The sequence below is a fragment of the Eublepharis macularius genome, chromosome 15, assembly GCF_028583425.1.
Source record: "Eublepharis macularius isolate TG4126 chromosome 15, MPM_Emac_v1.0, whole genome shotgun sequence".
Taxonomy (NCBI): domain Eukaryota; kingdom Metazoa; phylum Chordata; class Lepidosauria; order Squamata; family Eublepharidae; genus Eublepharis; species Eublepharis macularius.
Window position 1 is genome coordinate 29,045,922 of NC_072804.1, and position 25,723 is coordinate 29,071,644.

At 43.5% G+C, this 25,723-nt stretch overlaps 2 protein-coding genes across 2 annotated transcripts; both read right to left on the reverse strand.

The window, feature by feature from the left end:
• Window positions 1-1,627: 1,627 nt before the first annotated feature.
• On the reverse strand, window positions 1,628-5,129 carry NR0B2 (nuclear receptor subfamily 0 group B member 2). The gene is made up of 2 exons (XM_054999160.1): window positions 4,539-5,129; window positions 1,628-2,680 (listed from the first exon to the last, which is right to left on the reverse strand). Exons 1-2 carry the CDS (start codon window positions 5,044-5,046, stop codon window positions 2,439-2,441), a joined length of 750 nt encoding a protein of 249 aa, XP_054855135.1. The 5' UTR covers window positions 5,047-5,129; the 3' UTR covers window positions 1,628-2,438.
• A 2,518-nt stretch (window positions 5,130-7,647) lies between these two features.
• Window positions 7,648-23,344, reverse strand: NUDC (nuclear distribution C, dynein complex regulator). Its single transcript, XM_054999158.1, has 9 exons — window positions 23,135-23,344; window positions 18,379-18,456; window positions 16,586-16,795; window positions 16,019-16,105; window positions 15,428-15,541; window positions 13,627-13,821; window positions 13,139-13,222; window positions 12,723-12,841; window positions 7,648-8,959 (listed from the first exon to the last, which is right to left on the reverse strand). The coding sequence occupies exons 1-9, from the start codon at window positions 23,228-23,230 to the stop codon at window positions 8,908-8,910; spliced, it is 1,035 nt and encodes a 344-aa protein (XP_054855133.1). The 5' UTR covers window positions 23,231-23,344; the 3' UTR covers window positions 7,648-8,907.
• Between the last annotated feature and the right edge of the window lie 2,379 nt (window positions 23,345-25,723).

A 25,723-nucleotide genomic window follows, 5' to 3' on the forward strand; every position in this document is an offset into this window, starting at 1 on the left:
CTTTAGAATTGCCACTTTTTTTTTTTTAAGAACATTTTAAGGCCCTACTGTTTAGTAGTTGTATGGCAGCCAGAAATCCAACGGGTGCAGCATCTCCTCACTTTGGGGAAATGCTGCAGCTGTTTAATTACTTCATATAATTAGACAAAGGAGAACAGAGCGCACTATTAAATTCTGGAGCACGTGAAGTAAAAGTAACCTCCAAACATGTGCAGAGTGTTCTTGGCTTCACAGTTGAGCGATCTCCTTGGGCCAACCTCAGATTTAAGATTTGGGGGTAATGAACATGAGCCATTTTCCAGAGTGCAAAACTTTTTATTTGTTTTTTTTTAAAAAAATAATAACTTAATGCACATTTTATTGCTACATACAAATTACAGGAAAGTACCCGCTCACAAATTACTGACATCAGAAGTCAGCGTAAAGAAAGGATTGTGCTGTGAACAAGAGTGGTTTTAACTGGGGAGAGGGGAAACCATACGGTTGCCAACTCTAAGTTGGGAAGTTCCTGGAGATTTGGGGGCAAAGTTTGACAAATGCAGAGATTGGGGAGGGGAGGGAGCCCAGCATGGATGTGATGTGATACCATAGAGTCTACTGTCCAAAGTTGCCATTTCCCCCAGGAGAACTAGGGCCGTCGTCACACGGGCATCTCTTCCGTTAAATTTACAGCATATAGCGTCCTACCTGTTATCGGCACAGTAACGTTTCTTTGGGTCACCTAACGGCTCTTCGCGCCACCAGCTGTCCACACCGAAACACTGTTCTGTTCTCTCTAACCGCGCAGAAGCAGCTCCCCCCCCTTTTTTTATTATTCTGGTGTTTAATTCCGCTATAACGGAATAACAGCATATAAGCATTCCGTTAGAGCAAAACATTATGACCCTTTTGTCTTTCCAACTTTGAAATTATATAAATAGCCCTTTGCCCGCAGAAAACTCCCTGTCTGACGTGATCCCCATCGCTGAAGACACTGCCATGGCGATTGAGTCATTTTTACTTCAGCAGAAAGTTTGCATTGTGTTATGGTGTTATGTCGTAATAAGGACATAAAATAAAAAAAAAGGGGAGTCGCAGGAAGAAATGGATTCTGGGATTGAAGGGAGGGCATAGGGCGTTGCGAGGCGAAATACATCGATGTGAGGTATTCACACTGAGGCACAAAATAGCGCGACTATCAAGCACAAAGCAGAAGAGAGAAAATCGCGACAGTGTTGGAATAAGGTGGGTGTTTGCCGGGAAATAGCGCCATTTTGGCGCTAAATAAAAGCCCGTGTGACGACGGCCTAGGGTTGCTGTTCCTCCAGTTGGGGCAGGGAATCCCCCGCTCCCACCCTCCACCCACCCTGGCCGGCGGGGGGGGCAGGAAATGTGGGGGGAACAGGCCTCTAGGGCACGCTCCCAGGGCAGTGTGATGTCACTCCTGGGAGTTATGCCATTGTGCCACCTTGGGAGCACTCCCATGCTTCGCACGGGGCGAAAGCCACCCCTACTGGGCAATACACATTTATGTTGAAGACAGAGAAAACAGAGGCCCAGATCAAAGAATGCTTTGCATGATGAACGTCAGATAAAAGGAAGCAAGGTTTCCTTCCCTAGCCATTCACAATGTCATTTCAAGCAACTATTGAGTTCTGATTTCCAACTGATCTGACAGAAGCTTTCTTACGACATTTATGTGCAGCCCTGAAACAGTTTGAGAAAGAGAGACCAATTAGCTAGCCCTTGGCATGTTCAGAATCTGGCTTATTTCCCTGAGGCTTTTGGAAAGATGGATGTATGGGGACTAAGTTGTATGGAAAGGGTGCTTTGGAGATGCTCGTGGGTGCTTTCTGTTCCAGTCAGCTCAACAAAATAGTCCCAAGAGTATCTGTTGAATGGCGACATATCTAAACCACATAGTCAAACTGGTAAAATGGGAGTCACTCTTACTAGGGGATCCTGGGGACTGTTCTTGACGACGGACAATGGATCTCTAACAGGATTCTCAACAGGCTCACCAGATTCCCAGGATTCTCTTTGAGTGAGATGGGAGCTACAACAGTTAATCTGGAATACAAAGGGACAGACATTTACAATATAAATGTGCACTAGCAGCTTGCCTTGAGCTGGAATAGGTTTGTATGGTGCTCATACTCCACATCTGGTGATGGTGACTGGCTGGTAGAGATTGGCACAGGATCTGAAGTCAGCTTGCAATGCCAGGACAATGCCATGCAGCAGTACCTTTCCTTACTACTTCAAAAAGAGAGGCATAGCAGGCCTACAAGACTGGGTTGACCACTGCACACCTGCAAGACAGCTGCAATTACGATCTCCTCTTCCATTCCATGCCTCAAATTGCATGGCCTCTTTTTTGTGAAGCCCAAAGCACAAGGCCGAGTGTGTTGTGGGTAGCCCCGAAGCCGATCCCACTCAAGGTGTTGCGGCCGATGGATCTATTTCATCACCAGCATTTCTATAAGCAGTTGCAGAATGTCTGTGTTGCCAATCACTGGCTGGAAGAAAAGATCAGTAATAAGCGACGGAGGGATCGATTTCAGGGTGGAAGCTATCAGGAGGACACGAGCAAAGCGGCCTTGGTCCTCCAGGTGGGAAAGGGCCAGGACTTCTTGGAGTGCTCGCTGGGCTTCACACTGAAGGCTCTCAATGTAAGCGGAGGCCTTGAGACCAGGCATGTCTGGAAGAAGAGAGAAAGGAAGAAATCCAACTGAATCACAGACCCAACTAACAGTTCAAATAATTCAGATCCTTTGATCTTAGAAACAGACAACAAGGGGCAAAATGTATTCAAATGTAATCAAGTTTTTCCTAAATGAATACCTCCTCTAGGAGTAAATCCCACTGCATAGACTTAGGATCCTGACTAGATGTGCTCAGGATTGCTTTCCAGTATCTTGAAGATGTGGCCTTTTTAGGATGTAAGGGCATTTATATGTATATGTTGACATTCTAAGGAAACTGTGGTCTTTGTATCTTACAACTTCATCCCACAGCCCTGTGTGGCTTGATTTGGATCAAGACTGTGTGGACAGGGGATTAACTCTTCGACTTCTGCGTTGCTTTATTAATACAACTAGCTCTGTTTAGTGCTTTTATTAATCCTTTTAAAAAAGATAAGCAAAACGAGTACCTGTATTTTCCTTTGATTAAAGAAGTATAATAGTGTAGGGAGCCCAGTTTCAATGGGGACTCAAGATGGCTTAATACAACACCCCTCCTCCTTTTTATCTTTAAAACAACAACCCTGTGAGGTAAACTAGGCTGAGAGAGAGTAATTAGCCCAAGATCACACAGTGAGCTTCCATGGAAAGGCGGGGATTCAAACTTGGGTCTCACAGATCTGTGTTTCCCCCCCCCCCACTCTAATCACTATACTGTGTTGGCACAGCCAGTTCTGAGTCGCCCAGTCCATACATCACATTTATTAGGTGTACATTTAAGGGTATTTTTTAACATATACATAAAAGGGTAATGAGATGAACACAGAGTTGTTGAAGTGTGTCAGTCTATGACCTGGGAGGACTGGATTTAAATTAATGCTCTGCTGGGTGATCTAGGGCCTGTCACACTCTCTCACCCTAACCTCCCTCACAGGGTGGATATTTTGAGAATAAAGTGGAGAAGGGGAGAATGCTGTGATAAGTCACTTTGTCCACACCAAATTGAAGGGAATGTGGGGTATAAATAATCACATTTTTTTAAAAATTAAAAATGTTTGGAAATGTGTCCTACAAACACACTCAGGGTCAAACTAGATGTGACGGCATTCTTGTGGAAGCCATGAGGAGGCCAACGTTTTAAATTGATTTTTAAAAGTCGGAAGGGCCCCATTTTGATCCGGCTTGCGGCATGGAGCTTCTCCCTCCCTTTTAAAGATCCAGAACAGCACCCCCTTCGGCTGTTCTGGCACTTTAAATGGTGTGTGGGACAAGAGCTCTGTGCTGCAGGTTGGATCAGGATTTGGTCCTTGCAGCCTTAAAATATGTTTAAAATGGCAACAGTGTCCTTGTGCAGCTGTAAGGACACCGTCACTTCTAGTTTGGCCGAGGTCCAGGCTTGGACACAATTCCCAGTCAAGTAGGTCCCAAATCTGGATCTGCTGCCATGAAATGTGTAGACAAGCAGCAAGGTTCCTTGCTGGTGACATTTTCCCTCCTGTCCTGCCAGTATACCCCAAATACACCCAGTTCTGCAGCACTTGTGCAGTTGGACTCGTCTTACTGCTTGTTGAGTCACACGCAGAGTCTTGAGTCAGGCAGGCTGACAACCCATGTGTCCTGACCTAGCGTACCTCCAATACCTTGTTTCTCCGTGAGCCTGCCCCAGCCCTCGCCAGGTGATTGCTGTGTACTCAGTTACACCTGCATTCTCTGGAAGACCGGATATCTGCTTGGCAAGAACAGTTCTATGATAATACAGGATGACTTCCTCATTTTGAGTGGCAGATGGGGTGTGTGTGGATGTTTCAGGGGAAGCAAGTCCCCAATTTGTAGACTTATGTTTTATAGGAAGATGTAGAAAGGTCTGGCACTTACCAGGGTTGAAAAGAATCGCCCCTTTCAGATAGGCATACTCCTTTGGGCTGAGGTCAAGGCTCCAGAAAGCATTTAAGCTGCCCTGCAGGCGTTGGACACTGGCCAGGGTGGGTTGCGCTCTCTGCAGCTCCTGCCTCTTGCACTGGCCCTGGAGAAGGATCCTCTCGAGCATGCTGGGAGCTGGGGTCTCCATGACTTCAAAGGTCACCATCTCTTGGACCAGGCCTAGAAGGAACAGGGGAGCCCAACAGCCATCCAAGAGCAAGAGCTGGTCTTCCCATGGGAGCAGCTGGAAGGAAGGGAGATTCTTCACAAAGCTGACTGTCTTCACTAAGACGTTCGAAGCTGCTTGGCAGGTGACTTGAGGTGTCTGGAGGCAGACGGTACGGCGTTTCTGGCACAGGCAGCGCTGGTGGGAAGGGCTCCGACTCTCCCGCTGGTCTCGGCTCAGGAGGGTATAGAGGATAGCATTCTGGCTCCCAAGGCATTGGCATTTCTCGTACTCCATGTCTGCAACGGAGCAGCTAGGCCTTCGCTTGGAGTGCGAATGTTTTGTTCACCCCTGGGGCCTGTGCAGCTTTTCCAGCACTGTTTGCTTCACCCTCCCTTTTGGCTGAGCTCTGCCTTTTAAGTCTCCTGTGGGTGAATTAGCCACCCCCACTCCCATCAGCAGCCTTGACCTCCTTTGGACCGGCAGCAGTTCATTGAAAAACAAGTTCACCCTGAACATATTGGTTGGGCCCCCACGTGGCCCTGAGTTTTCTCAATGAAGGTGCCAGCCGGGGCCAGGAGGCCTGCGGACTTGGCCTGCTGCCTGCTCTGGATTGCCCTCATTACTATCAACAAAGTCATTACGCCAGGCTGTACCATGGCACCAAGGCTTTGAGTGTATAATCAACTTTCAGAAGATGCTCGGGGTCACTGCCAAGAAGGTCACACACAAACACAGCAGCAGCGGCTCAGCCCGGTGGCAAAACAGCTCATAAAACTCTAGCCTTGGAAAGAGCAAACTGGAAGTCAAGTTATCAGCAAATTGTTTGTCTAAGGCAGACGGTTGCTGTTTGCTGATAATGTGGAGGGGGGGCAGTTAACTGGCTACACATGGCACCCAATCAGCAGCATGGTACAGTGACTGAAGGAAACCTTTGTCTCAAACTCCTGCTTAGCTAGTCACTTACGGACAGGCTTTGGGGCAGTGGGTCTCTGAGCCTAACCTACCTCACAGGGTTGTTATGAGGACAAAAATGAAGGAACTATGTAAGCTGCCCAGAGATCCTTGAAAGTAAGTTGGAATGCAAGCGGCAGACAGATTTTGTGGGACTGGGTACTCTTGCCGGCATCTTGCCAAGTGCAGAACACACCAAGCTGCCTTATACCAGTCAGTTTAGGACAGCCAGTATTATTTACTCTGATCCTTTCTTTAAACTGAAGACACTACCTGCTTTGCACAAGATTAAGTGGACTCTAGTCCACCAAAGTTTATACCAGAATAAGTTCTTGTTAGTTCTGACAATGCAACTGTTTAGCTTTGGTCATGGTTGAAAATCAAACAGCAGGTAAACAAACGTTTACTGGAACTGCTTCATTTACACTTCAGATCATCTGACCCAAGGAGCAAGCATGAACAGGGAATTGAGTTTCCCCTACAGTGTTTTCTTCATCATAAGACACTTTAAGTCCTCAGCTCAAAACAGCACTTGAGCTTCTGTCTCATAAATAAGAGGGAAATCAGGCTGCTGTCCACATTATACATTCCTTAAATTCTTTCTCTTAATTTCAATTAGGATCACTAGGCTCAGCCCTGGGAGAAAGTGTAAGAGTGCCTCTGAGCATAAGCAGTGTCATATCCCTCCTAAGGTGAATTCTATGAAATGCACATTTTGTTTATTCTCGACAAAGGAAACAGAAACGACATCTAAAGAGCATTGAAGCGCCAACCCATTCCTTTGATGCCCTTCCAAGGTCATCCTTACCCTGTCTCTGGAGATTTCACCCACGTTTTTAAAGTGTGCCTTTGTAGCTACCATGTTTAGCTGTTCACATAACGTGGATGGTCTGTACATGCATAATTCATATAAACATGCCTGGGCTGTCATTTTCACATGGCAGGGGACTGTTGCTTTCCTACACACCAAGCAGTGATTTAATGGCTGAGATTTAAACAAAAGGAAAAGATGCAGCTAAATTTAAAGTATTTGAAAAGATTGTGGACATAGAATGGATAGTGGTGAATAATAATTCCAAGCAGCTTCTCTGGTTGAAAGAAGCCCTTATACTCTCCCTTCCCTTAGCTGGCAAACAAAGTGAGTTTCCCTGGGGAGGGTGGGGCGCGGATCTGAAAGCTTCCGATATTTTTATAAGCTGTTGACAATGCCCAGGTTCAGCATAAACTGACAGACGTGAAGGTTAAAGCCAGATACAGCTATGCCTGCCACGGCAGGAATTGCTAGATCTCCTTTACCTCCCCTTTCTCATGACATGGGTATTAATGTTTAAGAAAAAAGAGGGTGGGCTGCAGCATTCTAATAAAAACAGTTGGGGAGTGAACCACTGAGAAGTATCAGATGCCTTGAGACAACTCGCTACCAGCTGCTAGTCAAGAAACCAAAGCCAGGATTACCAGGTTTGCAACATTGTTTATACAATTGCAAAGAGGAGGGCCATTTCTCAGGTGCCAACCAGCAAGGGTTAGGGAGAAATGAAGATGTCTGAAGGGTCAGAGGATGACAGGGAAGCACAGTTTGCAGAGGTGTGCTAGTTTATGAGGAACAGCCAGCCACAAAGCTCGGAGGGAAAGGGCCAAGCTCAGGAAACAGGTTACAGCTTCCAGAAAGGGAAAAACTTCAAAAGTACGAGGCAGTGTGGGCAGCATACTGAAAACCACCAGCCACAAAATTTTTGTAGAGACCTGTATTCTTGAACTTTAAAGTAGCCTTCAGTGAGGACTGGTCTTGGACATTAGGCTATTCCTTGTGACTGCTCTTTTGTAGCAGGAGTAAAAAGAGCAGAGAAACACTTTAAAAACAAAACAACACTGGTACAGATTTTATTTATCCTAGAAGCCACTACAAAAGTATTTGGATAAATAGAACACAGATACACACGAACATTCCATGAAAACATCTCCTTTTTATTTTACATGCAGAATACAAGCTGTCTTTTCAGCAACAATCGCCAAAAGAACACAAAGCCTCTTGGCTTGGCATGTCCAGTGTGGAAAGGAGAATGCAAGCTAAGAGATCCGCCTGCCATCCAGTGAGCTCGTAAGGAGAAAACCTGCCTGCTTTAAGCAAGACATCAGCACACTGACCTGGATTAAAGTCCCACAAAGGGTGCATTGACAGTCAACTTGCCTGAACTAATCACTTACAACTTATCTTTTTCATACATTTTTGTTTCATAAGGCCACGTCAACATGGGTATTGTAACAGAAACTCATCTGAATTCTCACTACAGCCAATGCCTCTAGAAGAATCTGTGGTGAACATGCATCATTTAGACAGGAGAGGGGGCCTGGCTGAAACAGCTTACAGACCGAGCCATTTGTAATAAATAGGTATCACTATGTCAGACTTTAATGTGGTTCTTCTCTGACCTAAATGGATAACTTACACACTCCATTCTGAACTCTAAACATATCTGCAAGGAAGTCTTCCTTTTGCATCCATGTAAGCAGCTTTGGGGGTTACACAAAAGACTGAGAAGCAGTCACAGGACTGCTTCTGCTTCTAGTGCAATGCCCAAATGGGAATTTGCACCGAGGGAGGTACGCACATCCCCCTTGCTCAAGTTCTCCTTTGGACGTTGCAGGGCATGCACCACAAGTGGAAAGAAGCAGGGGCCATTTGTGGGTTCCTTCATCAGCATGTGCACCTGAAATTGTTATATTAAGTCAACCTTCGGGAGGGGCTGTTTGGTTAGGAACTGGAATACAAGACTGACAATGGGGTGTTCAAGGGAGGCCTTCCATTTAGTTTGAGGGCAGGGTGGGAGAGATCAAGATGCCCCCCAAAGTATTTAAATGACTGTCTGACAACTCGAAGAAACCAATACATGAGTGAGGCCCAAATTTCCATCATGAATCCTCTTTCTGCTACTATCTTCCACTGATCTTTCCTAACAAAAATAAAATGCGTTTCAGATGGCCAACTGATTATGCTGCTGAAAAACCTGACACTTAGGAAAGGTGCTATATTGATAAACCAGTACAGGTTTTTTTTTTCTTTTTGCACAGAAAGCTGACTTGGAGTGATGAGTGTGTTCACAGTGACTCAAACTGTACATTCTGTCCTGCTCAGGCTATATGTATTTTTTCTTTTTTAAAAAGGGGGGGGAGGGGGGAGTAAGAAAGTGAAGGTGGACAACCATTTCAGTTGAACTTGGCTTTTGAGAAATCCATTTCCGGATGCTGTTCCATGAATCTGTAAGAACAAGAGAAGCGTATCTTAGCCAAGAGAGCTACAAAGGAGATCAGCATGGCGATGGTAGGCAGTAGTCTTGCACAGCCCTAGTGCAGTGTTGTAGAAAAAGCATTCCACTAGGACTGGGGAATCCTGGCCCACTCTGCTACAAACCCTGGGCCAGTCATATCCTCTCAACCTAATCTACCTCACAGGGTTGTGAGTTTAAAACAGGGGTGGGGTGGGTAAGAAGACAATGTTAAGTGTCCTCTCTGAAGGAAAGATGGGATTTTTAAAAAATTCAACTACACAGCCGGAAGTTGAAGACTTCATAACTGGAGAAGAGCACTGCCAATGTAGAGGACACATTCAGGAAGACCAATTAGTGGCTTGTAGAACAGACATGCCCCCTCAACCATTCTAAGCATGTTTGCAAAGACAAAAAAAATTGGCCCCCTACACTTCAATGCCACCTCTCTTTGGGTTTTGTATGCAATGCTGTAACTGAACACAGGTGTTCCAGAACCGGGAGGTCCTTATTGAAAGAGGCAACTAACTTCATTATGCTGCTGACCATCTCCAGCTGTCAGGCCACTGTCTGGAGGAGCAGCTCCCAGGAGGCCAGAAGTTTATTTATTTCATTTATACCCCATGTTCTTCCCAAATGGTGACCCAAAGCAGCTCACGTCATTTGCCTCTTCTCCACTTTATCCTCACAACAATCCTGGGATGCAGGTGAGGCTGAAAGTGTAGGACTGGCCCAAGGTCACCCAGCCAGTTTCCATGGCGGAGCGAGGATTTGAACCTGGATGCCCCTGATCCTGGACTGCTACTATAACTGTTACATGATGCTGGCTCTTTTGGCCATCCAAACCACTGCACAACCACCCTCCTTCTCTTCTGTGGTTCAATGGTAGAACATCTGCTTTGCACACAGAGGATCTCAAGATCTCCAGCTTTTTAAAGGATAAAATAATAGGAGATATGAAAGACCCGCACCCAAGACCCCGGAGAGCTGCTGTTAGTCAGCGTGGACAACCCTGCTGTTGAGAACAGCATGGGCTGCCTTGATATTAGGCATCTTGGTATGTTTTGTAGGCCACAGGTCATCTCATGGCAGAGATCACAGCCAGTGCTGCTAATCAATTACTTCCTTAGTAATATCAACAGAAAATCGCCCCTGCTATGGTTATAAATAAGCAACAGCAAATTAATCAAATATGCCCTTGGGAACTCTTGGCTCCTGGTCAGACACGTAGCACATGGCTCATTAGGCAGGAGAACGCCAGTCTGTAGTAGAAATATGGATTAAATTACAATGTGCTCTAGTTATACATGTGTATTCTAGTGAACTTTGTATAAATTTCAATGTAACTTGTCAGCAAGTTCTTTTTATCTTTTGACAACTAATTAAAAGTAGTTGGACAATGTTATATTAATGATTTTTAATGGCTAGAATGGACTACTAATAATCTACTCAACTTTTCGACAGCTTTTAAAGATTTATGAAGCTTATCATGCAGGTGTACAATGATGTCACACTTAGATTTAATAAAATGTCACATGATTGAAAATCTGAAGGATTGGCTAAATCTAAGACCCATCATATTTTTATAATATTGTCACGTGTGAAAGATCTTAGAGATGTCTTTATAGTATAAAATATGTCACCCAGATAAGAAGTTAGGATTTTAATGAAGGAAATCTCACGCAGAAGATTTAGGTGAGAGGTATTTCTCTCTCTGTATCTATTGAAAATGCAATCCATTTCATAGTAGACTTGAGTATCATCTGATTTTAAATCATTACTAGCATTAATTGAGAAATTTTAGGGATTTAAATTTTTTTGCCTCAATTATTGGTTTCATTTTAATTAGATTTTATATTATATATTATATGTGCCTTAATGGAAAGGGTTAGATCATGAGAAGGACTCACATAAAAATTATTCGTACTAAACAGGTTCTTTAAAGAAAGATCTCTATCTTTTGACCTTATCTGAAACTCTTTGAGCTGTTCAGAATTTGGGATATAAATCACAGAACTGGATGGTTTGGAAGCTTTAACGAGGTATGGGCCGTTTCCACACTACTCACCTTCATGCAGAACGTCACGAAAAAAACGGGGAAGATGGCAGCTTCTCGTGCAAGTTTTGCATGATGACATTCGCGACATTACACAAAACTCGCGCGAGAAGACGCTATCTTCCCCGTTTCTTTCGCAACGTTCTGCAGCGTTCCGGATGAAGGTGAGTAGTGTGGAAATGGCCATGGAGAAATCAATCTGTTACAAGTCTACATAAATAGCATTTATGTTTGTGCAATAAAAAGGATGCTGACTGGAGAAGGGCTTTGGCGATCTCTGCTAAACGAAGTTAATTCTCAGATGTATTAATTCTCAGAACTTGCTGGTAAATTCATTTTGATTTTTGTCTCCCTCACCACCAAGATCACATCTGGAATACTATTCAACACTGTTATGGTACATGCAGAGTTACTCCAGCCTCGCTGCCATTCAACAAATAGAGGGACATGTGGCTACATGATTAACAGCAGTCCTATGCAAGGAGCTTGCATTCTTCATGACAATTCGGTGGCTTTGGATCCAACAAGTTCTGCCAGTGGGTCCCCAATAAGAACTTTAAAAAGCTATGCTAAGGAACAACAAGACCTGCAGGGTTGAAAACCATGTGGGCCTGGGATGTTGTAAGAGACACACTGGCCGAGACTGAGTGAAAAAGACGACTGAATCCAATGCTGCATTTGCTATCTTATGGAATGAGGTTGGAGGTGTTGCTCAGGGGCTACTTAACTACGTACACAGAAGTAGTTCACAAGATACAAGGGCAACGAAACAGTGTTAACAGATAACCAGAGAGTGTGCCCTATGATCACTGAGCTGCAGCTAAAGAATTGTGTCCAGGAAGACAAAGAAGGTTTTTAGAGCTAATGGTCAAATATTTTTGACTACAACCAGCCTCTTTACCGTTTCCAGCGAAAGCAAAGCAAAAAAGAATCTGTGGTGGGAATCATGGGAGGAGATCATGCTTATGAGTTGGGGCATATCTCAGTATAATGTTAGATCTCAACTTATCAGCAACCTGCTACTAATTTCCTCTGGACATCTTTGGTTCGAACAAGTCACAAGAGATAACAGAAATGGATTGTGTCCCATAAGAACTGCCACCATAAAACAGTGTTGTAAACTGTATTAAAACTACCCACATTTGGAAGAGAATTGTTGCTGGATGAACAATCCCCCTTTCCCCAGCTGCCCGTACTAGAGATGTTTAAGGATGCCCAAAGGGAAGCTGGGTACCCTCCATTTCCCCTCTTTTCCAACCTTGAGGGTGGAGAGCTGTCACCCAGTGTAGCCTTAGCAGGATTACAGAAGCTTCTCGGCATGCTTTTGCCAAACAGGGCAATAAATCCATAAAAATCATGACTGTCTAGCAATCGGGAATAGGGGAAGGGAGGGTTATCTAGCTTGTAAGCATGTGGAGATTAGAGCAAAAGACACCACGTCATGGTTCAAGCAGAGATGGCACTGCCAGGTCCATGAGTTCCCTGCTGTGCCCTAGACTTAGGAACTGTGCTGAAACTCACAGACCAGCTGTTTCTGCAATAACAGTTTCTTGTGTACACTGGCCAACTAGACATGAGCATATATGCTCAGCATGCGCTTGTTTCCTGCTGAAAAACAAAGCTCCCCGCTCTCCTCCCCCACCCCCCCAATCATTCCTCTTCTTGGCATACTTCTAGGCATACAAATAGGTCTTACTCACTTTTTCAGTATATCCTGTTTCTTTTGCTCATCAGACGTAGGGAGCCCCATTGATTTTTGCCGCTGATCGTACATCATTTTCTCCACCATGCTGCGAGTCTCACCATCCAGGTCTGACAGCTTTACAATTCAAAGAGGTACCATTAGAAGTGGCAAATCTAAGCAATCTTCCTTGGAGATGCTCCTTTTAGGAACAGGATTATATTGACGAGCTTTGTGCTCTCTATGTACCCCCCTATTATCATATTTCTGAAGACCCCCGGCACCTTTTGCATATAGGCCACCTGGCAATTTGACTCAAATGAGTGCCATCAAATGATTAAAAAACTTTAGAGGAAGATTACACATTTGGGAAGTGACCAAGCAGCCAGTTCTCACCTGTCCCTTTAATCAAAGTTTGACAGGAGAAATGCTTACTTTGGAATTCTCTGGGTTAATTTTCTTGGTGTTGATCTCTGGGTCTGTTTGGACTAACTTGTTCCACCATTCCATCTTGTTGATCTTAAAAAGGAAGACACAGCAGGTACAAAGTATTTCACAACAAAAGCTGCCACCACAAACAGTGGGGGCAGGGGGGAGCGGATGGACATGCTTTTAAGGATTTAACATTTTCACGTTTACTGGGGAGCAAAGATAACATCCAGTTGTGGTGGATGGTTACAACATCACAATCCATTTTGTTTAGGACCCTCAGAGCCATCCTAAGCAGATCTGCACCATTCTAAGCCCACTGACTTCAATGGACTTACATGGACCTCACTCTGCTTAGGATGGCAAGTCAATGCTGTACTGTAGAATCAGTGAGGACCACAGGCCATCCGATCGAAAGAAAACCAGCACAGCTGAGAATCCGCAACTGTAACTAATCTACCGAGAAATTCATATGTCGAAGTCCTTCCCGTTACCTTCTCCAAGTGCACGGTGACTACTTTCCCATCCTCAATCAGCCAAGAGCTCTCTTCCACCTTCACCTCATTGTACAAATCTCCTTCAATCATGGGGGGGTGGCCTTTCAGCCCCACCTTCAGATGCCGTCGCTGTATGTCCACCATCATGTCCTTCCCCTTCAGCCTGAAGTTCACTTTGAACGGGATGGCAAGCTAGATAACAGAAGCAAGACCTGAAGGGGGGCTGTTCACTTAAATGCCTAAGACACGGCCACACATTTTGTGCTGCAGCAGAATGTACATTACAGATTCAGCTATAGTTAGGCATTGAACCAGACGTGACAAACTTTAATAAATTAAAACATCATAACCAAAAGCAAGATGACAACCGGACATTATCTATTCCCACCAATAAAATATTTCCTTGCAGTTCTTGTGCATCATATGGATAGTTGCCTGGCACCCCTCTTGTAGCAACTTCTGACACTTCGGAAGAAAATTTGCAAATGAAGGTAGTTTCAGGTGGGTAGCTGTGTTGGTCTGTAGCAGAAGAGCAAGATTTGGGTCCAGTAGCATTTTAAAGATCAACTAGATCTCCAGGTTACGAGCTTTCAAGAGTCAAAGCTCCTTTCATCAAATATGTCTTCCTTTTTCCGTTTCTTGTATTAGCAAATGAAATACTTTCCCTTCATGGTGGTGGTACTGGCAGGAGACAGGAATCTTTTCTTATTTATAACTTTACTGTGAAACTGAACTCCATTCCCCATACAAGTTTTAGGTTTAAAGAAAAGGTTCCCAATTTTGGGAGACAAACCCCAATTTTTTTAAAGAAATTATTTCTTGAACATCAATGTTCTTAATTTTTCTTGGAGACCGCAATCCTATGTGTAGTTATCTGGGAGTACTATTGAATTAACTGAGGCTTACTTTTGAGAAAAAATGCTTAAGAAAGGGCTGTGACTGTTTTAACTTTTAGAGCTTGACTGGAATATATTGTGGGCTAACAGACGGTTGTGATAAATTGACAAGCTATCTGCATCTGGAAAATGATCTAAACGGCCATTTTTTTTTATTTAACTTCATTTATACCCCACTTTTCTCTCCAGTAGGGACCCAAACTGGGTTAGATAATTCTCCTCTTCTGCATTTTACATATTGCAAGCAGCTCTGAATTCTCAGACAGCCAGGAGGACAAACATCATCATCACTATTTTTAAAAATGGTGGCACAGAATATGAATCAGCTGCAGAAGTTTGTCAGATTTACCCTAGCACCCCTTGCTCCATGGCCCCCAACTGTGTCTGTGCGGGCCACTAATTGCTGTTTCGTTCAATCTAAAGTACATTAGAATACAGATCAAATTCTGCAGCCAGCATCAGAATTTGGACAGTGTACTCATTTAGATTTAATATACACTTAGTTGTAAATTCTGGAATTGATGGTTCAGAGTTTGCAGGTTTAGGGACATAGGTACTGGACCACAGAGAGAGACTTCAGGCATCAAACGTCCTCTGTGTAAGAAAGAGCATCAAAATCATATGCAGATGAGCATTTTGTAACAGTGATTCATGTGTGACCTTTGGATTCATTTGTTTTTCAAGTTGCTTGTGTAAAACTACATTACACTGAAGCAGCCATTACAGAAGACTAAGGGAGACTGGGGAAAAAGGTCTCCTAGCATCATTAGGCTTCCTTCTTAATAGACTTCCAGGGACTCTTCTTCCTATGAATAAGTATATAACTGAAGGAGAAAGCGATACAACTTATTCCTGAGTAACCAGGTCAAGAAACAGACACTCTGATAAAAGACCACACTTACATCCACTTCAGAGAGGGTTTGTGTCCACCTATAGTTTGGAAGATCTGCCCCGTTCCCAGAGTTTGGCTTAAGCTTGCCTTTATCTTTCTCGTCTTCCTCCTCTTCATCTGTCTCCTAATCAGACACAAACGGTAAGCAAAAATACTTCCAAGCCTTAAATGATGACGACATCTTTATCCCACCTTTCCTTCAAGTAGCTCTAAATGGTGTACACGGTTACCATCAGAACGGGAATCTGAACCCAGCTCTCTCAGACCTCAGTCCAACACCACTACAGTATTGCATAACAGCTCTACACCCATTTTTTAAACAAGCTTTACTAAATTTATGTGGAATTACTCTGCTTGCAGCAACTGGAGGTTCAGCTGTTCTGTGTTCATCTAATATAAACTAAAGAAGAAAACAGTTTTTGAGTTCTCAGAACAGTGTTACACGGGCCCTTCAGCACAGGAAATCCTCTGGTGCCCAGATGAATTAATGTCTTTATTCCAACAGTTTTAGTTAGACTATTGCGCCTTCACACATTCATACAACCTGCCTAACCAAGGAAACATCAGCTCACAGCTGTACCGGCCAGAGAAAACACATTACCTGTTTGTTGGACTCTGAAGATTCCATTGGATGCTCAGAAGTTTCTACAGGGACATCCTTGGACTCATCTGCTTTCTTCTCTTTTTTCTGTTTGAAAAGCATTCATAGTTTTAGATGAGCTCCATAAACATGTCTTTAAGTGTTATTTACTTACAGCAGCAGTAGGGGCTACCCTCTTGCCATGTTAAACTTAAGGCAATGGATAACTGAATGAATCTGCCACATAAAAATATCCAAGGTGGGGGATTTCCAGACTTTTACACACTGTATCTGGAAAGTACCAACACACAGGAAAGATTAGAGTGTAGAGACTGTCTCAAAGTAGCTCGTTTTCTTAGCTCAGAACATAACTGAGCTAAACAAACAAGTTATTTTTGAGACAATATCTGATTTGTGTGTAGGGAAGGTCTGAGGATGGCTATCACTCTTTAGTTGCAAACTTCATCAAATTGGAAATCTTCTGTTACTGAATAATCCAAACAAGTCCACAAGCAAATATACTCATTTTTATATTACAGTGAACAAGCCTCAAACAAACATTCCTGGTACAATGAGTTGGATTTCTACCTGATCAATTTCCAGTTGTAATCTTTCTGCCTCCTCATCTGTGAGCTCCTTAATCCTTGGCTCGGCATTGCTTTCTGCCTGCTTTGCTTCTTTGGCGAGTTTAGCAGCCTGCTCTGCTTTTTCCCGCCGTTCTGCCTCTTGGCGGGCTGTCTTTTCTTTTTGTGCTTTCTGAGCCAGTTTGTTGTGACGACTGAATGTCTCTGTGATCAACTGGGGAGAGAAAAAAACCAGTGGACTCATAATAGTTGTATACTGCTTTTGAACCATAATAGTTCTCTTTTTAATATTTTTGTACTCTAGGCTTTATCCTCTGATACCTAAACAGCAGCAACAACTGAAGGCAGATTCATCCATGGAAGAAAGGGATCAGCACCACTTTGAACCCCAAGATCTAATGTGTTTCAGGGTGTGTGTCAAGATTCATGTCAGGAAAGATTGTTTTCACTCCAAGTTCCAGCATCTCAGAAGATGGTACCCAGGGATAAGGGGATAAAGAGATGAGGAATACTATGCAAAGTCAAAGAAGCACATTCAAAGGAATGCCCATAATGCATGAGGTTTTTAAAAAAAATTCCACAAGCAGGGTTTTAACAAGAGGCACAGAAATCATGGGAAAATATTTTTAAAAATACTTTAGGTTAGTATCAGACCAGAATCTGGGGGATCCAAATATGAATCCCCACTCCTCCATAAATGCTTGGCGGGTGACCTTGGCCCAGTCACCGAAGCTTAATCTACCACAGCAAACGGTTTGGGAAGGTAAACCAGAGGAGGAGAGGGTGATGTGCAACATGGTTTTGGGTCCCCAGAGGGGACAAAATAAGGTTTTAAATACCTAAATGAACAAATTTGTCTCTTTCCCAACAACTGGAATGAGCACTGCTACCTTTGTCTGCATTTCACAACAAAAGGGACTGAGGGCCCAGGCTCTAGCGTGTTTGCTGCAAGAGGTGATTCAGTCACTTGACCCCATAACTGGCCGTATTTCAAGGGTTGTCACTGCTGGGTAACCTTCAGTTAAGGGCCATGATCAGAACCTGGAATCTGGTTACCTGTGATCTAGCACGCCCTTTGGACAGTGACATGTTGGCAACCTGTGCCTACCGCAGAAAAAGCAACATGACTGTGTTTGCTGTCTAAGAATTTTTGTTTAAAAAGGAGAGGAGAGAAAGGGGTTACACATTATACAGAGAGACTAAGAACTGACTGATTCCCTGAATATTTACAGGAAACATGGATTTCTTAGACCTGCTTAAGCTGCTATCAGAATAATAAGAACATAAGAGTCTAAAGATGAGAGGGCCCTATTGTTAGGATCAGCAACCGCACCAAATAATCACTATTCCCCCTCTCCCACAGCAATTTTCAGGTCTGACCAAACTTTGTTACTCAGGGACAATGCCACAGCTGCAGAAGTGGACTTAGTGCTTTTTCAGAAGTGAACAAACAAAGCAAGCTGGGAGTTATTGATTCTCAGTTGCCGGACACAGTGAGATCAGTATGTCTTGGAAGCTTGCTTTTCAAAGTAGCCTTTGGTCAAAGCAGCAAGGTTTCATAGAAATAAACATGGTCAGACAAGGTCAGACACAGCTTAGTTTGGTCTCTAGTGCTTTCAGGAACAGGATGCAATGCCATTCCTAAATAGCTGTCAAGGGATACTAGAGTATTTGTGAGACATAATAACCACTCAGATAGTGTCCTTTTTATATCTTACATGTATCCTTTAGTTTAGCTCTCCCTACCACAGAGAACTAACTGTCTCTCTGCAGGACAAGCAGTTACAAATTTGATACCTTCTCTGCAGCACCATCTTCTCCACCAACGAAGAAATCAGTTTTGCGTCTCAAGAAGCTGAAGAAGGTGTTCACAAGCTGCAAGGAAGAGAAACAAGATGTTCTTCAGAGGTCCTTGTTTCAAACTACAACTAAGCACACATTCCTTTTAAAGAACCCATCTAACAACTTTTTATCCCATCTCCAGGCCACCGCCTCTCTTCTTTGCACCTTTGGTTTGACACCATCTTCCCAAAACAAGCAAACGTCAGGAGTCCAAAAAGGTAAACAGGCTGTTGACATCACAACTGCCACATCAATCAGAGTAATGATCCTTCTATCCCAGATCTTTGTCTCTAAACCAAAGCAATGATCCCACTCAGGACTGCTTACAACATTCAGAAATCAAAGGTACAAAGACATCTCTAATATAATAGTGTGATGTAATGATTACAGTGTCAAATGAAGATCTGGGTGATCCAGGTTTAGAACAAAATTTGCTATGGACGCTTGCTGGGTGACCTTAGGCCAGTCACACACACTCAGCCTAACCTACCTCACAGGATTTTTGTGAGGATAAAATGGAGACGAGAATGATGTAAGGTGCTTTGGGTCCCCCCATTTGGGGAAAAAGAGGGCATAAATAAATAGATAAAAGGCTGTACTTTTCTAGCCATCTCAACTGAGGATGAATCTAACAATGAATATAAAGTTTTAACACACTCACTGATCTATCTCCCCACTGCTGCTGCAATTAGATCAACAGGCCACCAGTTGATACATTTGGAAAATGGGAGTGGAGGGGAGAAGATTTGGTTCAAATGACTTAGTGAACGGAGGCAAGATAGAGATGCAGTCTTGAAAGGGTGGGGAACATGGTACAGGACACTTTTCCTACCCCTACTAAAAATGTATGGAGTCTCGTGGTGCAGAGCGGTAAGCTGCAGTACTGCAGCCCAAGTTCTTCTCATGACCTGAGTTCGATCCCTGTGGAAGCCGAGTTCAGGTAGCCGGCTCAAGGTTGGCTCAGCCTTCCAACCTTCCAAGGTTGGTAAAACGAGTACCTTGTTTCCTGGGGGTAAAGTGTAGATGACTGGGGAAGGCAAACCACCTCGTAACAAAAAGTCTGCCAAGAAAATGTTGTGATGTAATGTCCCCCCATGGGTCAGTAATGACTCGGTGCTTGCACATCTTTACCTTTACATACTAAAAATGTAACAGTATATATAAACCACCACTTCCTTAGGTTTAGTCCCCAAGCCCAAGACTGCATTCACATGTAGCTCATGTGTTATGGCTTGGTGTCACATGACTGTACCTTGGGCTACCATGCTCCCCTCCCTGCATGCTCCAGTTCTATTAGAAACTCCATATTTATGAAAAGCCATAACTTGCCATGATATATAAACTGAGCTATTACTTACACTTGCCTTCCAGACAAGGACCTGAAAGTGGAAGCTTACTGAATTAGATGGCACAAGCCACCAGCATGCTTGTGAAATGGCAGATCACATTCCGGCATCACAACTGAACCAACACAACGTTTAGGGTTTTTTTTTTGCTGTGTTTGGTCAAGCCGCCTACTTTAGTTTATGAAGAACTTCCTTATAAGGAGTCCAATCAGTAGTCCATCTACTAGGGAAGGAGTCTTTGTGTATCTTTGTATATCTTTGTCTTGGTACATCTTCCATGAGTTTGCCTAATGCTTTCTAAAAAGCTACCTGAGCTAGTGACCACAGCCACAAAATTTTTACCAAAGTATGTCTGCTTCATGTACCTTCTTTGCCATTTTTAAGCCTGTAACAGCCAGATCCATTAGGTGTCTAAGGTGTGTCTTACCATTAGTGGTAAGAGAAAGGAGAACAATTTCCCTTCTGAAAGATCAAGGTGGTTAAATAGGTGAAATATCTGTTTTATGCAAAGTATTTGTATTGAAGCCACCTCTGGTACAACTATTCCTAATACTGGATTCTATCTGTGTATGTCTACTGCTCTAAGTTAACACTATCTGTATTTTTGTAAGATCAGCTGAAAGGTACATTTTGGATATCAGGATTTATTTCAGAAGTTGAATCTCTACACTCTGTGTTTTAATCTTTCATGTAAAAAACCCCAAAACAAATGGAATTTCCTTCTACATATAATCAGCACCCCAAAATTCCTAGTGATGGTCCTATGACAAAGCATAGGCCTACCCGTTATTCAAACAGCTCCTTTCTACACCTCACAGAACTGCATTTATGAAGTTTCCATTTAAAGCTTTTCATAGAGCCTTCGGATAGTATTTGAATGCAACACATCCAGACTTTCCTGTATGCTAAGTAATAAAAAATGGCTGTTGCAGCATCTCCCAGAGAAAGGATACTAGACTAGATCAGCCAAGAAAGTCGTAAGAAGATACTGGAACAAAGGGGTTAGAAACATCGGGAAACACAATGGTAATTAGTTCCTTTTTCTTGGCACATAACCAACCTATGACTGTTTACTGTGTGAAATAAAATGATGCCTCCTTTGGATTCTGAATACATAATGAACATTTGGCATGTAGCAGAACTGTATTATATACAAAGGGCAGGGTTTGCAGAAGGAGAAGGGAACAAAGAAATGTTGAAACAACTCAGAAAGAAAATAAAAGGGAATCCTTTTTCTCAGGGAAAGTAAAATGCCCTGCCTAAACACCATAGATAGAAGTGTTCTTTTACTTGTGGAGAAGTAAAGGGGGATCAACAGGTAGACTACCATATCACAATACTGCAGGGAAAGAAGAGCTGCACTTATCTAAATTTCTTCCCTCTTGCACTGTGGTTAATCCATGGGTCGGAAGCTTCAAGTAGGTTACACAGCCTCCACTGAAAAGCAAGTGTGTGGGCAGCTATTGATTTTGCCTAACTCCAGGGTGATATCTGCAGTAGGCCCTGACCTGATGAGTGAAGTTGCTGTGGTGGAACACAGAGGAAGAGGTCACACAAATATGAGGGGCTAAGGCCATGAAGGGCTCTGAATGTGATAGTCATGATGACTCTGAATTGAGTCTGGTAACTGATGGGGAAGTCAATAGAATCACTGTAGATTAGGCAAGATAAGCACGCTCCACCTAGCTCCTGAAGTAAACAAGCTGCAACATTCTGCACCAGCTGGAGTCTCCAAGTCAACTTTGGGAGGAGACCTATGTAGTAAACATCACAGTAGTCTAGCATTGATGTTACTGTGCCATGAACCCAGGTGGCCATTTGCTGTGTCTTCCAGGCTATCCTGGGTTGTGAAAAGGCCTTTTTTGCAGCTGTATTTACTTGCATCTCTAGAAGTAATGTTGGGTCTAGTATAACCCGCAGGCTCTTAACAGTCAGTCAAGGTCAACGGAACCCCATCAAAGGTCAGAAGCATAGTGTCCTTCAAGATCTCTGCTTTCCCAACCAGCATCACTTCTGTTTTGTCTGGGTTCAATTTCAATTCTTTTGCTTTCAGTCAGATGACAACAGACGCTAAGCAGTGACTCAGTACTTCTACTGCATCACCAGGGGATTTGGATGATGAGATATAAAGTTTAGTATCACCTGCATGTTGATGGCATTCAGTTCCATAACTACCAGTTGACTTCTTCTGAAGGCTTTACATAAAGGTTGAATAAAATGGGGGATAAGACTGGAACAGCAATGGGCACGATTTTTTTCAGAGGACTGAAGCAATGAGATCTGATCCGTAAATGATGTGAAATAAGAGTACATAAACATTTTATTTGTTTTCAGTTACTTGAATTCTGTTTCTGTATATCTTCTTTTAATTAAATATGAAAACTTTTAAGAAAAAGTCTTGAAGCATCCAGATGCATGTTGATTTTTAAAATGCAGCCCAAAGGCAAGAAAACTGCAGATGGTGTCATTAATGAGCACACGAGAACACAGAACTCAATCAAATACGCTCCTTTAAAGAGGTGGAAGGTGATCCCTTTCAACAGTCTACAACTCAGTGGCCCTCCAGGACAACTGGCTGTCTACTATGTGAAAGAGGATACTGGACCAGATGGAGCCACTGGTCTGACCTTTTGATGTTCTTAGGTTTGCATGCACACAAGAGGTCCCAAGGGGCACCTACTAAAATTGTAGAGACAGGTGCTCAGGCCAGCTGTACAGTGAAATCTTAAGGAGAATTACTCCAGTCTAAGCTCATTGATTTCAATGGGCTTAGACTGGAGTCACTCTGCTTAGAATTTCAATGAAAAGGAACTACTTCTCTACTCGACAAGTTATTACCTGTGTAATTCACTGCTAATGGAATTAGTGATGACCAAAAACTCAGATAACCTTAAAACGGGATTAGATAAATTCATGGAGAACAGGCCTATTAATGGCTACTAGCCACAGTGACTGAAGGGAGCCTCCACACAAGGAAAATATAAACCCAGAACTCTGAGGCAGCAGTGGGGAAGGGCTTCTGACTCTACGCCTTGTTTGTTGGGTTTGTTGGTCTTGCAGGCCAACTGCTTGGCCACCGCTTGTAACAGACGCTGGACCAGATGGAGCCCCTGGTACGACCCAAGAGATCCCACTTATGTTCTTATGACTCCTGCTCCGTTGTGATCAGCAGCGGCTCCCAGGTGTTTCACATCACCTCCCTTTAACTGGCAATGTCAAGGACCAAGCTTGGGGCCTTCTGCATGCAAAGCACGTGCCCTACCCATCAGCCATAGCAGGCCCTAGAAATAAGCTAAATGCGTATAAAGGAGATGGAGAAAGAAAGACACCCTAGGAGGAAGTCTCTCTCCTGCCCTCCATCTTACCTCCCGCACACCGCCCTGGTGCTGCTGGGCCATGGCGAGTAACATGCCGTCGAAGCGCTCGTCGCTGTCAGCCCCTTCCTCCCCGCTGGCGCCCATTGCTGCCGGCTTCGCGTGTAGCTGTACTCCCGGTTTCCTCCCTTCCTTCCTTGCGGCAGCAACAACTACCTCGGCCTACGCTCCTTCCTTGGTTGCTAACACGCACTAACTGCCGACCCGGAACCAGAAACTGACTCTGCCGGAAATAACTATCTGACCAATCGTTGGGCTTCTCACACCGATTAGCAGCACCATTGTGCAATAGAAATTGAAAAGGAGGTCGGGATGAGCTCAGTCTTCCTGCCTCCGGCGTCGATTGCCATGGTTACCGCGGCGAGGGATGACAGAAACTTCCAGAACAGTCTGGGATTAAACAAATTGAAAAGGCGCTCTGGTGTAATGAGCAGTTAAAAAATGTCGCTTGAGGATATGGTTGCCAACACCCTTTAGATACAGACTTTCTTTCAGCTTCACAACGATCCTGTGAGGTAGGGTAGTTCAAGGTCCTCTCATCTGTATGTTACTATGCTCTTTTTTGTATAAGAAAATAAACGTTTGGAATCCAAAATTATCACTCAGTATTTCCAAGGACTGCAGAAAGGTGGGGGAGTTTTTACAAAGCCAGTTTTTAAAGACATTAAACTGGCTTTGTAAAATCTCTATCCTGCCGTTCTGTTGTTTACAGCCTTTAATATAAACACAACTGCCTAATGGATGACCACTTCATGCACCTGATGAAGCGAATTCTGATTCATGAAATTTGATGCTGGAATAGATTTTATTAGTCTTTGAGCTGCCCCTGGAGTCTTACTTTGTCTCACAGAGAATGAAACCAATGGAATATAGCAGGGCTGCAAGGAACCTTTCCACACCCTTTCAGATTCCTTTGTCATTTAATATTACTTTGTCTATTGTAGTGCTAGTACATGTATGTCCCTTTGACCCAATACCACCAAAAAAACACCAGCAGGATAAAAATGAATCAGATTTGGGGAAGTTCCTGTGGAGCAGCCAAGGACTGTGAATTGCACAAGACAAGGTCATCTGGGAGAAACACCTTGTGTTCCATTTACTTAAGGGCTTAAAGTCCATGGCATTAGGCCTCAAGCCAGCTTTGGTGGTTCACTATCAGTCATTCAACTTTGTAAAGGTTAGAAGAGCATGTAATGAACAACAACAACAACCAAAATTGCTATGAAATGTATAGCCCAATTCCAAGATCTCAGTTCCTAAGTCTCCTGAATTAACTGGAGACTTAATGCCCAACCTGGTTGTGGGATTGCTGTGGGTGAGGGAACAGGGGTGTGTGCATCTGTAAAAGCATCAGACTTTGAATTTAGAAGAGAGAGAGAGGGGCAGACAGAGATAACTGTGACAGCTGAAGCTCCCTAGGTGTTTGCACACACATGCAGGATCTCTCTGTCTCCCTCTCTGCCACATAGGAGTGTCTCTTAGTCATCCATTGTGCTTTGCTTGTATATGTGTAAACAATGTAAATATTTTAAAAATGCCAGAATTCTCCAACAGTTCTCTTTTTTTTAAAGGGAAACTAACCAGCCACTACCCTTGGAAATTCTCCCCATACAGAGAAGTGTGGAGAATCAATCAATCAATCAATCAATCAATCAATCAATCAATCAATCAATCAATCAAAACAAACACAGATAGAAAGCCAAGCACATCCAGTCTCTTGAGTTTGTTTAATCCAACCAAGAGTGAAACCAAAACCTTTATGGTCAATGGCAGCTGCTTGTTGGTCCCCAAGTTGCTGCCAGAGTTTTGCTTTGGCACCTGTTCTTATGTTTGTTGTCAAAGCTATCATAAAGCTCATGTTAGCTCCTGCGGCTGGCATTGAGGGGGGGAGAAATGGGAGTAATCCATCAGGCTTGGTTTTATCTCATGGGGAAATCTTGAGTTAGCTTGGATTTTAAAATGGGAACAGTGCAAATACAGAACTCTTCATAGAGTTAGACCTAAATCCATTTTTTTGCCTCCAGTAAAGATGTTGATAACCCCAGTTTACAGGGCAAGCAAACTTGGGGGTTATCCATGATGCCATTATTTCCTTCACCTGTCATATGTGAGCTGTTACTTTATCCTGAGGTTCAGCAGCTCAGTGGCAGAGCACCTGCTTCCCACAGAAAATCCTAGATCCAATTTCAGTCCCCTGTCAAAAGAATCTCAGGTAGTTAGCCTGGGATAAATGTCTGCTGGGGATCTTGGAGAGCTGTTACCACTCAAAAGGAGAAAACAGTTGGCTGAAGATACTTTATGTCCTAAACACAGTTACAGCCTTTTAAATTCATTGAAATAAATGGATTTGTAATAGTTTGATTAGGAATAAGGCAGTTTTGTGTGCCTGGATCCAGCTCAGCTGAAAATGAAAATATAATACTTTAGTAAGTGTGCAAGATTTGGGTCCAAGAGCACCTTAAAGACCAAGTAGATTTCCATGGTATGAGCTTTTGAGAGTCAAAGCTCCCTTTGTCAGATATGAGGAATATTCTACTGCAGACGAACATGGCAACCCACCTGAAACTGAAGTTTGTGTCC